General features: G+C 44.4%; 1 protein-coding gene across 1 annotated transcript; it reads right to left on the bottom strand.

Annotated features, from left to right (window-relative positions):
- Positions 1-2,080: 2,080 nt before the first annotated feature.
- On the bottom strand, positions 2,081-16,809 carry slc44a1a (solute carrier family 44 member 1a). Its single transcript, XM_018738261.2, has 16 exons — positions 16,514-16,809; positions 15,669-15,758; positions 14,622-14,764; positions 9,501-9,637; positions 9,139-9,232; positions 8,750-8,919; positions 8,445-8,534; positions 8,066-8,205; positions 6,953-7,139; positions 6,663-6,831; positions 6,034-6,190; positions 5,734-5,817; positions 5,472-5,609; positions 4,385-4,621; positions 3,240-3,314; positions 2,081-2,456 (listed from the first exon to the last, which is right to left on the bottom strand). Exons 1-16 carry the CDS (start codon positions 16,535-16,537, stop codon positions 2,433-2,435), a joined length of 1,959 nt encoding a protein of 652 aa, XP_018593777.1. The 5' UTR covers positions 16,538-16,809; the 3' UTR covers positions 2,081-2,432.
- Between the last annotated feature and the right edge of the window lie 587 nt (positions 16,810-17,396).

The following is a 17,396-nucleotide window of genomic DNA, read 5'->3' on the forward strand; positions in this document are numbered from 1 at the left end:
GCGGGATCAAGGCAAAGATGCCACATAATGCACATTGTAAAAGACACAGAAAATGAAAAAATTGGGAACTAGGAAACAATGTGTCAGTGTCTCATTTTGTGCTCATAGAACATAGTGTCAAGCTTCAGACTCGTGAGCAGACCTTTACAGTGTCACTCTAATGGAGTGTGACAAGAGCACGCTGAACATCAACTCTGTTGCTGGGCAGCCAGTTTTATAAAAAAGGAAAAAACCCACGACCACCACCATCCCACTTGTGAGCAGGTCACGCTTTCTGTGAGGCGTTAATCCGAGCCAACAAATCAATGTGGTCAGTCCCACTGGGAAGCGGTACGGTTCTTTAAAACCTGCTCCAGTCACTGGTATTGCTGCTTCAGCAGTTTCATGGCCATCCATTGTCCATTGCTATCCTGAGAAGGAAGTTGCTTTTAAAACTTTACATAATCATTACCAAAATAACAAATTTGCACATCAGGCATTTCAGCTAACTAGTAAAATTGACCACTTGACTATGCACAAGCAATGGTCATTCTTTGGTCATGTACAGGGCAGCTTACTTTGATCAATCTGATTATGTTTTAAACATGACTTGTAGAGTTTATGCAGATGGATAGTGCAAGTCAACATGCTTTGCTTAATTCAATGGCAAATGTGAGTGTAGCACAATATTCAATCTTCATGCTTTTAATATTTAATGGTTAAATCAGTGTATGAGATGCAGGGACTCCTACATTATGTATTTAAGTTTTTAAATTTTAAGGATGTTTATTTTATTTTCCACCCATGAGGGAATATGTTCTAAAGCCTCACCTTAAGAGAACAGCAAAATATTCATATTTTTTTTAAAGCACAATTCCCTTTTGTTCAGAGCTATTAGATGGACTAGTAAATACTAGAAACATTCTGCTGCTGGTCTGTGGTACGATGGCTGGTAAGTTATTAGGAAGAAAAATATTTTAGATTATTGCAGTATTACTGTATCACAGTTTCTCTATTGGGGGTTATGGACAGTCCAACACCGGACCAGGACCAGCCTCACAACCATGGTCTCGGGGCAGGAAAAAATTAATCAGATGTAACTCCTAAACACATTTTAACCACCTTTCAGTATTTCACCACAAACAGAGATATTATAAATTAAGTTGCTCATCTGTTAAGTGACATTTCTCATCTAAATTGAATCCTGAAGTAAAACAGGTTGTGAGATGCACTAATTTCACACATAGACTATATTTTGACTTGAAAAGGATGTGCTTCCTGGGACTCCAAAAACATTAAAACTGTCACATGAATAGACTAGAAAACTGTAAGGCAAACTGCGCTGGGTTAAACTGTCAGCTCCCCCATACATTATTTATCTTGCAGGGATTCTAGGACTCACTGCTGCAAAAAGATTCAGCAGGGCATGCAGCCTACTAAACCGCTTAAGGCAAGTTGGGAGAGTGTGTATGCTGCTGCTGTCCTGTCGCAGCGAGGCCCAGCCGTCCCACGGACCAGTCACGGGTCGGAAACTGCCACGTCACAAACGCTTTGAATGGACTGAAAACGAATTTAGTGCAAGTAGGAAGACTCTCAGGTGTAGATGCATGCTTATTGCTCCTTGTTTCGGGCCACAGGGTCCTCTAGTGGAAGCTGGGGTTGCCAGAGCTATGGCTAGGGGGCGGAGCATGGCTGCAAGGCCTTACCTGTGGGGCCTGTGCATTATTGCAGGTCACCGAAACACGCTGAACTACAGAGCAACTGTGAGCCTGGCTCCACACCGCACCGCTGGGAGTGTGTCAGTCTCCCTCACACTGGTCAGAAAACAGTAGTGCTCCTGGCCCAGGTATCCACAGCAGTGCTCTCAAACAGTCAGAGTCAAGTGAACTGCTGCCTGATGACGACGAGTATAAAAAGTGAGTAAATCTGTGAAAAAGTCCTCAAAACATAAACCATTCTACATTTATAAAAATAAAAAAAAAAAAAAATCTCACACTGGTATCAATACCAAATGACAATGTCATAAAAAACTAGTATATGCCATGGTTTGTAAAAAATATGTGCATATATATATATATATATATACACACACATACACACACACACACACACATACATACACACTGTACATATGTATTATATCCTAAAATGGCAGATTTCTAGGACTGAAAATATCTGAAAACATGATTACAATTGAACTAAAATACATCAAGTCAAATGTGAACCTATACATTTTATAGTATGACTGACTGGGCAGCTGACAACTGTCTTCAGTTATTTAAAGTACGACACCACTACAAAAATGCACCAGCTGACATACAGTGCTTCGTTACATCAAGCTATTAGACAGTTTAAGATATTATATTCCCTGGAGTGAAACCATAGTAAACATGTTACACATCGGTAAAAATGAATGTCTGGAATGTCTCTTAAATCCCGTTGAATCATTTCGGTCAAGCTGAACTTGCCCCAGGGGCCTGGAAAAACAAAAGGATCAAGTCACGTGAGCAGCCACACTAGACCTGTAGAACTCTAGTAACTTCAGCATCACACAGCCAGCACTGCCAGGTTATATTTACCAAAACAAACTTTAGGATGGTATTTAATGGTGCGACAGCAGGGACTCTGCCAAATCTCAGCTCTGCAGTCGTCCAGATACACGTTCCTGCTCTTAGCCCTCATTACAGATGCTGTCCCTCAGATCGGTTCCGACACCTCGGACAATGCATTTTTATTTGCTGTCATGGCTAAGAGGCTATTAAGAGGAGTAAGGAGACTGGAGAATGAGTTCTTGAAAGCATCGTGGACATCAGAAGAGTGAAAGCTTCAAGCCGACAAGCGCGAACTGAATGGCGATATAGTGGACTCGGCCCTTTGTGAAATCAAGGCTGCTAATATAGAGGAGTCCTTCGAAATCATTGCTCCTCATTAATTTTAGACTGCCACACAGCTTATGTTTTACACAGACAACACAGGTGGGCCTCTGGAGACACGCTCTGTCTTTCACGCCTCATCTTCTTCCTTCAGAATGAGCACAGCGGTGACAGGTCAACAGTTTTAAAGAGCCGTGTCATTTTTTCTACCTACTGGGAAAAGGCCGCTCAAAATGGAGAAAATCTTACTTTTTTTTCTTTTTTTCTTTCAACCACGACTGAAGACAATTTCATCTTAAAGGAAAGAAACCCCAAACTTCCACGTAACGCGAGAAGGGGCCACACTGGATGTCATTCAGAAGGGGAACCGCTTCCTCAGTCACTCACCATGGGCTTTAGCTCCCTGCCCTCACCCGTGTTCGATCTCCCAGCTTGCGTCTTTCTGCTGTTCTCCACAAACTCCTGTGAAAGAGGCGGGGGGTCACAGTCTGCAGACGTCAACGTGCATCCGATGCCTCAAAAATCCATCTCTAGTCCGTACCTGGATCCATTTACCTTTTAATTTTTTTCATAACAAGCACAGCGGTGTATTACCTGCCTGTTCCTGAGTACCGTTAAATTCTGAGGGTCACTTCATTTTTACATAAATCTACAATTTGGGTGTAAGCGAAGATATTTGGGCTTATATCTGCATGACCAGAACAATTATGTGACTTGTGCTATTTCTACAAACCGCAAAAATTACTTTTCGTATGTCGACAGACAGCAGGATGGGAGGTCAGTGTCAAACAGAAGACTTGTGAAAGCTGTACTTTCAGAAATGTTGAACACGGCATCACTACCGTGATCTACAAATACGCTCGAGTCTGTTTTCTGTTGAGACCACTGAGCTTTAAACTTGTCCTGCCCATTAGAACAGGCTTTCCATGTGTTCTAAAAGACAGCTGTCCTCTTTCAGGAACGGCATCCACGGCGTTACAAAATTCTCACAATACAAAGAATATTTAAAGCCGTTGTTCGGAAGCGATACAATCTGTTCCTTTGGAGACATGCTTTGCTCTCTGCACAAGCTGTCAGACAGCAGGGGTTTTTCTTTATGAACAAAGTGACAGAATAATCTAAAGCAAGAAATTCTTTTTCAACATTTTTCTTTCAGTTATAATAGAATTATAGTATTGTAAAATTTAACATCTAAACAAATTTACATTATTTCACAGTTGGGGGGGGGTGCAGTGGCGTAGCGGGTTTGGCAGGGTCCTGTTCTCTGGTGGGTCTGGGGTACGAGTCCCGCTTGGGGTGCCCTGCGACGGACTGGCATCCCGTCCTGGGCGTGTCCCCTCCCCCTCCAGCCTTGCGGCCTGTGTTGCTGGGTTAGGTTCTGGTTTGCCGCGACCCCACTTGGGACAAGCGGCTTCAGCCAGCGTATGTGTTTTTTTTTTTTTTTCTCGCCCCTTTCTATTTAACGGCTACTTTACGAATGAGCTATGTTTTAATTAAGACTTCAGAGGATAGAAATGTGCGTGGGTGCTCACCATGAGAGCCTTGTCCATGTAGAACTCTCGGCCCGGACTCCCATCGTTGTTCTTAGTATCGATGGCGAAGCACAGGAAGAGAACATCCACCACAATCTCGAAGATGGAGAGGAAGCAGTGGGCCACCAGGAAGGCGAAGAGGCAGACGATCAGGAGCGGCACCACCCACACCGTGTAGTCGCGTTGGTAGTTGAGCGACAGAACTCCGACAAAAGCCGTGCAAGACACGATCAGGATCTGTTCCACGGGGGGACACACGCACATACCATTTACATCTACATAAAGGTACATACTGCCACACAAACACACAGTCGTGCACAGGCATGGCGGTCTGAAATTTTCATTGCCAAACAAAGGTTAATATTTTCTGAGCCACACTTATTTTGATTTTAAACAACCAGGTGAAATTCACAAAAGAGAACTGGAGGGTCACACAGTCACTGATCAAATGTACACATATTTGTGTTGTATGAAGTATAGCGGTCACAGTAATATGCTAAAAAATACTAAAAAAAAAAAAAAAAAAAATACACAGGAGTGACTTTACAAAGACAGGCAGTAAACAGCTTTAGATCAAGTTCACTTACTAGGGATTTAGTTCCTCTAACTATAAATCTGAGACACACCACAGGAAATGGGAAGATCCCACCGAGCTGAAGTTTCTGTTCTCGTAAAGCATTCCTCATGAGAGCTGACAGTGTGTCATGACAATTCTGGAGTCATAATTAAAAGAAAATTCTACGTATGCTTATACCTTAATTCTCGCAAAAGGCACCTTGATTATACAAGAGAAGCCTGTATTACTATTGGTGTCACCTAGTTCAAGACTAAAGACAGCAGTGATAATAAAGCCAGAACTGTTACACAGTAAAAAGCAACACTATTAAAGAACTACTGCAATTGTACATTCGTGCAAGTAAGCCCCAGGCTTCAACATCAACTGCAAAAGAGACATTAATGAGCACTGATGTCAAGCGAAAACGATGACTTGTACTACAAAAAACCTTAGAGGCACTCAGCAAAAAAACAGCTGCCTGCTTTGCAATGTCTTGGAGCGCTTCGCAGAGACAAGACTGAAAAGCTGTACCTTCCCCAGGAAGAGCACAAAGTCCCCAACTGTGTTGATGGCGGCCACTCTCAGCGCATTCTCCACCAGGATCACGAAGGCATCTCGGGCGGAGGTGCAGAAATTTGTACTGTTGATGGCTGTAGCGGTGTAGGCGTTCTGGGCGGAGATGCAAGACAGGGCTTTGGACCTTCACTTTGCGGAGACTCGAGGTCATTAAGCAGGACACGCAACAGTCCTGTTTGAACTGGGCAGAAATCGTGGACGAGTGTCATCGGCTCACCTGATTCAAATAATTTAGGCACTTCTCCAGACACCAGAGGCAGCAGATACAGGCCTTCAGCATGCAGCGCGCAAATGCATTTTCCTGGCGAGAGCGGTTCAGTTAGACAAGGGACACATACTTCACTTTAGTAAAGATACTTCAGTTATGTCAATGCATCAGTGTCTATCATTTCTCTCCTACTTCCTTCAGAACATCCCTTCCACCAGAATTCACCATCATGGACTTTTACCCTCTTTCATTACAAGGATACTACAAGAGTCTTATTTACAAGTGATGGAATTTTGCTGTTTTGTATACCTTTCCTTTGAGTTGGTTATGGATGTACATGAGGATGAGGCGAGGGATCTTCACCAGCGTTATGATGAAGGAGCCCTTTGCCACAGTGCCCAGGTGGTACCGGACCAGCCGGAACACTGAGGTCAGAATCGGGGTCAGAGGCAGGTTGGACTTGTCCCTGCAGCAAGGAGGCGGCGCAGGAGCAGGAGCAGCACACACTTAGACACACGGCAGGGATACTTGAATGGCACTGTGAAATATTAACAGTACTTTCCACACGCGCTTCCAACTAGGGGCGTTAATGATTTGAAAACGAGCATGTCACTTTTAAAACACTTCCCCCATTTATCACACAACATTCTGCATATGTTAACATTTTGCAACATCACAGAACACAGCAAACGAGTTCCATCTTGGCCCAGTTACACTGTGTGGTCTTCATTTCACACTTAAAGGCATACACCATTTCTTCCACTGCCAAGATTACAATAAATGTGCTTTACAGCACTGATGTTCTGCATATCATCACAGTAGCAACAAATGTGTGCTTCTCCAGAAGAGAACTGTAGCTTATTAAACAGGCCAGATACTGTAAAAATTTCACTGAATTTCTGCAAGGCCAGAACATCCTACGTGTCCCACAGCCTGACCTGGTGAAGTAGTATGTGACCACTGCTCCAGCCACAGTCATCTGCTGGCAGGCCAGGATGAACTCACTGATCCAAATCAGCCCCACCGCGTGGTACCATGTCATGTACTGCAGCGGCCCAGACATGCGGAACTCCACCAGCTTGGTCTGGTTGTTTTGGACTGGGTTTCCTGCAGACAAAGCATGGCGGCAGCTTTGCAAACGGCAGCACAACAGTGACCGAGGCCAACAAACGACAATTCGCACCTTTGTTTACATCACATCTACGGCACCCCTGTTATCATCGCTCACCTGCAGTGCCAAGGAAGAGCAGCACCATGACCCAGTAGGCCCAGAAACATATGAGTGCCAGGAAGGTCCAGAAGGGCTGCAAAGCCAGGAGCGGCAGGTGTGTAAACACCTTGCCGGCCACGTGGAACAGGGCAATGGTGAGCGCCACACGCTTCCGCATGATGAGCATCAGCAGCAGGAGTATCACCTGAAAAGGAAGGGGGATTCCTTAAACCTGTGGCTCGTAGAAAAAGGCAAGGAGAGCGACTCCTCTTTATCTAGCTGTCAGATAAATATTACTCATGGGAGGGCCAACTAGGTAACTACAATGGCAGACAGATTCACTTCTCCAATGGAGGGCGTAAAAATCCCGAGGGCAATAAATTAGTCAAAAGCAGCCTCAGGTAGTCGACAACATACAACAGTATTCAATGCAACATCGGGGAGCGTGATCACCAGCAGCACAACCTCACTTTTCTGCGAACATGGCTACATTTGAGATTTGGCACGTTTCTGGTTTCCATCTTAATTTTGTACCAATAACTATGGTGCATTGCTTCTTGCACTTTTGTGTAATTTGAAATTTAAAAAAAAGCTTGGCTGCAGTCATACAGGTATACATGGACTTAAGGACTTTGGCGAGATGAATAGGGAGACGGGACAACGGAGGAAGGACGAAGCATCTGCTGTCACTACAACCCGTTGTTCACACTCATGTTTGCATTTATTCATTCAGCAGACTGTTTAAACTGGTTTTAGAGTTTTGGAATTTCATCTGCCGTCAGCCGACAGTATTTTTTCCCCCCTTTCCGTCACTCGATATTTCACATTCTTACAAGCCAAGAAACCCATGTGTCACTTTAACAAACGCTCAAGTAATTTTGGAAATCTTGCTGACCGAAGCTCCATAAAGGCCCTAAATATTTAACATAGCGCCATATATTAAAAAAAATGTCTTCACTAACCAAAATGTTAAAAATATCACTGCTTAAATTCTTTAGAAGCAATTAATGGGTTTTATCTGAAACTTTCACAGTCTAAATGAATAAAGGTAGCTAGTGTAAGTATTGACTACCTTTGTCATATTCTACGTTGAAATGGGGGAAGCATCACGTACTCGGGAAAACAGCTCACCGTGAAAATCGTTGCTGCAATGGCGTAAACCAATAGGGCACTGACGTTGTCTTTGGCCACCTGCAGCTCATTCACAGGCATGGTGTCATTCAAAGATTTTTTGTGGTCTACATACAGCCACCACAGGCCACAGGTTCCTCCTGTGGGTGGACACATGATCTACCTTGAGCAAACTCACTCTATACCTTAATACTTGGTCAAAGGTTGACAGCAAATAATAATGCAACGAAGGCTTGTTACAATGTTACAAATTACAGTATATTATTAATTGTGACTGAAAATGTTCAATTTACAATTCACTAGTAGACCTGGGATGCTGCAAGTTAGGCAGCACCTACACTATGGCATCAGAGGGTTGGGAATTCCTTAAGAGACTCACCCAGGGAACCAATAACAACGACTGCGGTGAGGATCCACACCAGGATGGCCGAGATGTAGCGGATCACCACCATCAGGATCATTGAGAGCACTGAGTGCAAAGAGAAGAGAAAAGTCATTTTGATTACCCATGATCCCCATTCCCATCTTACTCCAGAGTGGAGCTACTCACAGTATTACCTCAGGACAAACAAAACCCATACTTAGATACTACTATAGCTTTCAAGTCCATTCCCTATGTGTACAATGGCAAACAACAATCTGAAAAACAGCATGTAGGCAATGCTGCTCTGAGGAGGTTGTTACCTAATGCCAGCAGGCAGAGGCCCATGATAATCTCCTTGCTGGTCATCACCCCAGCAACAAGCCTGTGCAGCACACTGTTGTCACTGAGGAAGGTGATCAAAGCCTCGGCAAACCTGGCGTAGCAGAAGATGTCCACTGGCGTGCAGCGGTGAAACATTGGGAGCGAGTTGCTGCGTTTTGCAGCAGTTGGGCATTAAGATTAGAAGTAGAGACACTGGTTTTAGCCATACACGAAAGTCAAGGCGGCGATCAAGTCATTACATTAAAAGCAGGTGATCTTCAACTGCTGCTGTCATCTGAGAGAGACGGAAAACAACTTGTACAACAGAGGTTTAACCTCATTCGGCTTCAAGTCTGTTAAAAAAAGTACATAAAGTGCAATTGTGTACCTTTTCAGAACAGGGAGTTTAGGACATTTTGTGGCTTTTTCTGGATCGCTCACGTATTGATCAGGACTCAGATCGTACGAGCAAAGAAAAGAGCCTATGAAAGTATAGACAGAGAGACGCTGCAATTTTTGCCCAACCATATCTTAATATAAAACATGATCACTTAATCCTGGTAAAAAATATTAACTTTTTCCACAACAAACATTATAAAAGCTCTCACAGGTAATTCTCAGCAACACACAAGACTGAGGAACAGTGGGAAGTTTTAAAGACGACTGTATTGGAAGTTGACCGACAGTCGACAGGAAACCGAACGTGGTTTACTTCTTGAAGGACTGCTTAGACACGGGAAAACGCCTCACCATTGACTGTTGCAAAGGCCTTGATGTCTTCGTAAGTATCGAGTTGAATGTCAGGACACTTGGAGACACACAGGGCCATGGACTTGATCTTCCTGTTCACAAGGTCAATGTTGCAAGGGTCCAGGAAGAAGACATACCTGAAGGAAGAGTCCGCATGTAGCGTAACATTCGAGCAGGACAATATATCGCTGAGCAAGTGAGATCAGTACTCTTGTTTCTCTCACAATATGGATTTGTAGAGTTGGTGATAAGAGACCACAGTCAATACTTGTGTCAGTGGCATTTTCACCTGGAAGCTAAGCTGGTGATGAACTAATGCTGAGAAAGGATTGCGCTCTCGTTCAAATCGACAAGCTGCGGTACAAACGGAACGCAATGCTGCTGCATAAGCAACCACATCAGAGGAGAAATCTCAGCATTTATTTTGTTGCTCCAAAGTAGCACTACAGACAGTCTCTAGATTACGAACGAATTCCGTTCCTAAGTCTGTCTTTAAGTCGGATTTCTACGCAAGTTGGAACAGTTTGGTACGGTGTGTCAAACGTTTGTCTTAGTATATAGTGTACCTTTCTATGCATAAAAGACATTAAAGAAACACTTCTGGATACACTAAAACATCTCTAATATACAGTAATAATAATACAATGTAATGATAAATATAACTACAGTATTTATAATAGAGAGAACATGTGTATAGGTATTAAAAGCATTAAAGAAACTAATATCTGTTTTTACAAAAAAATGAAAGCCAAATACAGTAACACACGAGACACTTAGCAACATGGTCCATGTCATACTGAGCGGGCAGGAGACAGTTTATGTGGATCCAATAGCAGGATATTTATTGTCAGTACACAAGGGATCAGGTAAGATATGTGGTCGGGGACAGGCGCGAGTCGGTTGATGCACAAAGTAGATCTCGGGGAGAATCCGATGGTGTAGTCGAGGAGGCGATTCAAGTGTTGGGAACCGTGGATGTTAAGTGGGAACGAAGGACTTGAAGGACAGGTAGGGTGTCCTGGGTTCACTCGAGAGCGCTGGAGAGACGGGTTTCTCACACGAGAGTCCGCAACCAGGGTGCGCAGGTGCGGCTTTTATATACCCTGCTGCTCTGGTTTCGGGGCAGGCGCGGACACGACAGCCTGACTGAAAAGAACAAAGTCTTCGTCCTACTTCAGGCCCATGCGCCCACGAACTGCTGTATATCCGCAATGTTTGATGCTCGTCCCATGGTAGCGCCCGTTTTATTAGAACCATTTTATGCAATTTAAATTTTTTTATATAATAGGCTTTACATTTATTCATTTAGGAGACGCTTTTCTCCAAAGCGACATACATCACATACAAAACACAATGTGTGCATTACATTAACAGAACGAGACAGATACAGATGCGCAATTAAGTGCAGTTAGTTTGTTTCCACCATATGAACCAATGTTCACATGAGTAGCTGCGCAAAACTTGGTCAGAATACCCACGATCCCTGATCACATTCCTAGTTTTTTTTTTTTTAAAAATAGGGGTGGCTCGTATCTACAGATTGTACGTAAATGGGACGTTCGTAACCCAGGGACTGTCTATGGTGTCCGCTTGTGACTGAGATATCTCCAGACACAAGATACCTCGAAAGTAAAATTGCACAGCTGGGAACCTGAAGGCACCCGAAAGGTCTGCCCAGGAGCTCAGCCAACTCCACACATTTGGGATGCATTCTGCCACAATCGGCACATGAGACGGAGACACAAGACTCTCAGATGCCAGCGTTTTCAAGTTCTCAGGAGGGTCTGCTTCTCTTCTCCATAACAGCTATGACATCTGAGCATTTAATGAATAAAGTAAGATTTAATATGCCCTTTCAAGAGAGGTTAAGAGAGGCCCTTTCAGACCGCAAACAGATCTTCCACTGTTCTGGCTTCTGTGTTTATTTTTGGAAAGGCAAAATGTGGTGAAAGCAGTTCCAGAAAGGTAGCTGGGGAGACAGGAATCACACACTTCCACTATCCTGCCATTAACTAACATGTATAACATACCTAACCCCAATGTAGACTGATGGTTACTGTAGATCAAACACAATGACAGACAGACATACATCTGTACGTAATTCAAGGTGGTACTATGGCACATTTGGACCGTGTCCCTCGACTTCACAAATCTCTCACTCACACAGGCCGAAACTGCTTATCCCAAGTGGGGTCGCAGCGAGCCGGAGCCTAACCCAGCAACAGGTGCAAGGCTGGAGGGGAAGGGGACACACCCAAGATGGGACGCCTGTCCGTCGCAAAGCACCCCAAGCGAGACTCGAACCCCAGACTCACCAGAGAGGCAGGACCTGGTCAAACCAGCTGCACCACCGCAACCCCCTTCACAAATCACTCCATTACGTAACGTTTTAAAACATTGCCCAGCAGGAAATAAATGGGATTTCATGACCATGACTAAATTCAGCTACGGACACCATTCTTACACACAGACACACACACACACATTTATTATATAATCTCCCTCCCAGATTCAAGAGGAAATTTGACGGGGGGGGGTCGCCCACAGGGAATCCGTATTTGTCCCCCGCAGATTTAAAAAGATGCTGACAGATTGAGGAGCTCTTCACAGCACTCCCCCTGAAGAGCCCCCGCCCAATTTTTAAATTTTAAAAAAAGAAAAGAAAAAAAAAAACCCACACACAATTAACTTCTCTCTCGAGATTCATAGATCTGTCTTTATTGATAGTGTTTCGGAAAGACACGCCTGACATGTGGCTATGGATTAGGGCTTTGCCTATCAGCCAGCTGGCTTCCTACGATAACACCAAGGGAACCAAAACAGAGAGGAGGAAGCGACACAGGTAAGAAGAGAATGGAGCTCCTATCTACCTCGAGTCCGAGATGTATCCTTCAGGTCGCCACAGACACACGGCTACAGGACAGCTACCAAAGCAACAGACCTCAGAGCCTTCTATCCACCACGATGTGGACATAAGACTTTCTCCCCGATTGCCTGAAAAATTAACTGAAGAGAACTCCGACCCATTGAAATGTTCATATACTTATTCTAACGTTTAAATTTAGCAGCTCCTTTAAGCATCACAAGGAACATCCTTTGTTCACTGCTCAAAACAACACTCTCTCCCGCAAAGGCACCATGTAAAATACTTGTATAACCACAGGACCACCATACGTACCCCTTCTTGTCATTCAAAGTCAAAAAATGCAATGCAAGACATGTCACAATGTTTCCACAACACCATCCGATTACTTCAACATTGCGTTTTGGTTAAAGCAAGACCTGTTCCATCTATACTTAGGATTGAGACAGACAGACCCTTTAATTGCAGAAATAAGCTCAATCATGCACTTAAGGGCTGTTTTTTTTTAAATTAAAAAAAATTTTTAAAAAAATCCCATTCCGCCCCCCAGGACCACAAGTTAAAACTCACAATTTATAGCAGTCCACTGTACTCCTGGTATCTAACACCACACACAAGCTTCCATCCCCAAAAGAAGATAGAAATTGCTTCAAATCCCATGTGAAAGGGACAACAGAGTTATTATGCTTGCATTCTTACATGACAATATAGTAGAATACCCAGGGTAAGTGAAAACACTGTCACTTGAACAATTCTAGCTTTTACACCCGAGAACATCCGCACATTTGATTTTTTTTTCCTGAATATATCTTTTGTTGCAGTTCTACTACGTGCTGGTCTTCGGCATATATCCTCACAACTAACCCCAGCAGTTAAAAGTTGTCAAATACTTACTCATGTCTTTGTCCCTATTAATAATTTTTGCTCCTTTGCCATTTGCAATGACTTCAGTTTCCTTCACATTCAAGAGCTGCCCCAATTTTCCCCCTCTCTGCTTTGATTTTTTTTAAATTATAAGGACTTCTACATTCTTTGCTGTAAGTGTGGGATCATAAGCAATCTGAGATTATTGATATTCATTCACATTTGTCATTCTGAACCCACATTTCTCTTCTTGTCTAGCTTTTCATAGTGTGTCTGATGTAAAGTTAAAAAAGGCAAGGAAATTAGAAACATGTAGCTTTGTCTTATTCCCTCGGCAACTAGAAATCATTCTCTTTCTCGATACTTTGTTTTAACTGTGGCCTGCTAACTAGTGTATAAATGCTTCATCAGGAAGATGAGATGTTCTGGTACATCCCTTTTCTGAGTACATCCCACATTTTAACATGGTTGGTTCTCTAGCTTTTTCCATTATCCATCACAAGACAGCAGTGATGTTCCTTGCCCTTTTCTGGCCATTCTCTTTACAGATACAACCGCAATCTGTATCGAATGACCTTGAGCATAACCTTGCCAAGGGGAAAATCAGGAAATTGTCATAGCACGCACACTGTTGAACCTCCTACCTTCGGTTTCGGAACAAAAACCGACCTTTTCCACTCTGGAACTGGTGTGGTTTTCCGGATTTCTTAGCATAAATCAAGTAACACCCTGACTTATTTGCCTTCTGCTGCTAGCAAAATTTCCGCAGCAATCCCATCTGTTCAAAAGGACTTTCTCCTTCAGTGCTCATCTTATTTGTTACCAAGGGCTCTTAAGCATAAATAATGTTTTCTAATGTGACTCGGATGCTGGTATCTCTGCTGCACAGATATTCAATGTATTCTATCCATCTCTGCATCACATTTTTAATCAGCATATTCACATACAAGATGGAACTTCTTCCTTAAGTCTTTTGAAAGACCTCCCTCGTTCTTCCACACCTCTTTCCATTGCAGATGTCATAAAAATGCTCTTCGTCTCTTCTAGCACCCATCCATCCAACCATCATCAACTGCTTATCCAGTGCAGTCACAGTGGTCTGGAGCATATCCCAGAAGCATAGATCGTGAGGCAGGGTACACCATCACAGGGTAATCTCACACACACACAGACACACACACACACACCCCCCCCCCCCCCCCCCTCCATGGGCAATTTAGAGCCACTGATCTGCCTGAAATTCTGTCTTTGAAGTGAGAGAAAACCCACATGAACCCAAGAAGAACATAAAAACTGCACACAGACTGAGCAGGAGCAGAACAAGAGGAAAATCAGTGCATGGGCCCCTGACACAGGTAGAAGGAGAGGCAGAGCTGTACAGAGAGACTACTCACTTTTTGTTGGTCTGATCCCTGCCGCTGAGTGCAATGCCCTCTATCGCTGTGTTCTTCTGGCCGCACGTGTTCCCATAGCTATCGTACCCCGACACAAGCCTGGAAGCAGCCCCCGTGGCGATGGCGAAGCCACAGATCAACCCCTGTCATGGACACAATCATTATTTAGCCGAGAACCGTGACAGTTTAGAAAAGGAGCCCCATTCTCAGCAGGGCTCCAGTGGTTACAAGGCAACAGAGACAAAATACACAATATTGCCTTTTCCCTTCAAGCTCATTCGGGTGCAAGAAGAGCACGAGAACCTACTGGATTCGGAGACCCGGGATGAATGCCGAATACGCCCGTCACGGGTGTTCAGCCAACGGGGTCTGTACTCGCAGCACCCTCACTGGATTGTAAAGGCAGCTTACTACCTTTTCAGAAAGGTTATGAACTAAAAATAAAACTTACAAGCTCTTCAACCAACGGACAGAAGCCTGGAAGCATATTACATTTACATTTATTTATTTAGCAGACGCTTATCTCCAAAGAAAATTCCAAATGAACTCTTGTCTGTGTAGCGTTACCAGCCCACACCCCTTTATTCACCGTAGTGACTTACACTGCTAGATACACTACTTACACTGGGTCACTCATCCATACATCAGTGGAATGCACACACTCACTCTGTCGCTCACACACTAGGGGTGAACCTGAACAGCTTGTCTTTGAACTGTGGAAGGAAACCAGAGCACCCGGAGGAAACCCACACAGACACGGGGAGAACATGCAAACCCCACGCAGACTGAGCGGGGATCGAACCCATGACCCTAGCACTACCCAGGTGCTGAGACAGCAGCGCTACTCGCTGTGCCACCATGCCGCCCACAAGAAGTGCGATTCAGAGGCCCACAAACGCTCGGAACCGCTCTCGTCAGGACACAACGCTACAACACAAAGACACCAGCTACGCGCACCACACACAAGAGCCGACCGAAAGCGAACCACACGACAATCCGGCTGTTGGAAGGAGTGAGGATATTCAGCTTCGTCTCCCCCACACTCACCATGCCAATGCAGAAGAGCGTGAATAAAATGAGCCACGGGATGTCGGTGCAGCTCCTCTGCTCCAGTGGTCGCCACTCTCGCTGAACCCTCTGGGAATATACAGCACACACACACACACACACACACACACACACATACACAGAGTGCTGTCAGTATCTCTCACAAAACATTTCAAGCCACAGTGCTATCGATAAGGCACAGAAACACAATAAATATGAAAAATATGTTATTTATATATAAACATACCATGGTGGCAGTGAGAGAAGGAACAGTCCAGACCTTCAGTGACTGAAGTCGGATTTCAGTTCTACTCTTTATGTAATGAACTGTAACTGGTGACATGACACATGTTCTTCCAGCTTATCACAAAACCTCAATGCGAAAGAGGAACTACTATTGCACTACTAATCATAATAGTAATGTAACATTACCACTTCGTTATGACTATTATTTCAACGGAGCGTGTAACATTATCACTCTCCTCAGAGGAAAGACCGATTCATTCACTCACTCACTCACACACACACAGAAAACACAAACACACAAAACGGTGAATAACGCTCTCCACCAATATTAACTGTATCTACACATCTGCCAAGATTATATTCGTTCTCCCACGTATCGTATGCCCCGTGTGTGTGTGTGTGTGTGTGTGTGTGTGTGTGTGTGTGTGTGTGTGTGCTCCGTCCGTCCATGGTCTCGAACACCTCGGCTGCTCCGCTGTAATGCGGACACTGCGGAAGTGAGAGCAGATCGTAGCGGAGCAGAAGGAGCAGAGGGAACAGAGTAGAGGGAGCAGAGGGAACAGAGGGAGCAGAAGCCCGCGCGCGCCGCCCTCCCTCACCTCCTCTCCGCCGCAGCATCCCATCGCAGGAGCTCCGCGGATTCGCCGCCACAAACTTGGACACGAAAACGGGAAGAAAAGCGAAACTTGCTGGGAGTCGCCGGCGTCCCTTCCCGGAGCATAGAGCGCACGACACGCGCACTACACTCACGACACATAAAGGGGGATCGGAGGTGGGGGGAGAATTGAGGGAAAGTAAGCGAGTGCGCGCCGACTGACACGGAACGGCGCGCGCACGACTCCGCAGGTGTAGCCGGAAGAGCCGCGTCGCCAGCGCCTCGAGACCAAAAAATACAGTCGCGCTCTCTCTGTGGTGGCGGGGCCGCTGAGCATGACGGGATGCTGGCGGAACCCGCCAACTTCAACCAGAACCAGAACCAGATTTTTTTGGTCAAATATACACACACATACAGATATTTTGGCTTCGGTTCCCATTAGCAAGCGTCAAACTCTTTAATCTTTACACAATATTTAGTGAATTCGCGATAACAGTGCAATAATAGTCTTCGCAATAACGCCGGCGTCTTCCTATGTGTTTACTCTCTGTGTTACCAAACTCTGAAACAAAAAGGTGCTTTATTTAAATTTTTTTTTATTGTTTTGAGTTGTGTATATGAAACATTTACTGATTTTAAAAACAATGCGCAAAATTGATATTTCTTTCACAATTTTTTTCTTTCACACGTAAAACTACATAGATGAACTTCAAATGTTCTGCAAAGTTGTCGATGATCACGTGACGAGCGTTCCGCTGGAAACCACTAGAGGGCGGTGTAATCCCACTAAATGCTCGGACATTGTCACACGTGCGGCATCATGTCTCCTTTTAGATCTGAATTATCAGTAGCTACTTTCGTAAACTGTCCAACCATTTATAGGATGG

Source organism: Scleropages formosus, chromosome 16 (assembly GCF_900964775.1).
Source record: "Scleropages formosus chromosome 16, fSclFor1.1, whole genome shotgun sequence".
In the NCBI taxonomy this organism is placed as follows: Eukaryota; Metazoa; Chordata; class Actinopteri; order Osteoglossiformes; family Osteoglossidae; genus Scleropages; species Scleropages formosus.

Bases quoted from the DNA above. Each gene is read 5' to 3' on its own strand.
- slc44a1a (XM_018738261.2), bottom strand. From the start codon at position 16,537: ATGGGATGCTGCGGCGGAGAGGAG. The intron at 15,759-16,513 runs GTGAGGGAGGGC...GTATATTCCCAG, and splicing joins GATGCTGCGGCGGAGAGGAG to AGGGTTCAGCGAGAGTGGCG. The intron at 9,233-9,500 runs GTGAGGCGTTTT...ATACTTTCATAG, and splicing joins GGCCTTTGCAACAGTCAATG to GCTCTTTTCTTTGCTCGTAC.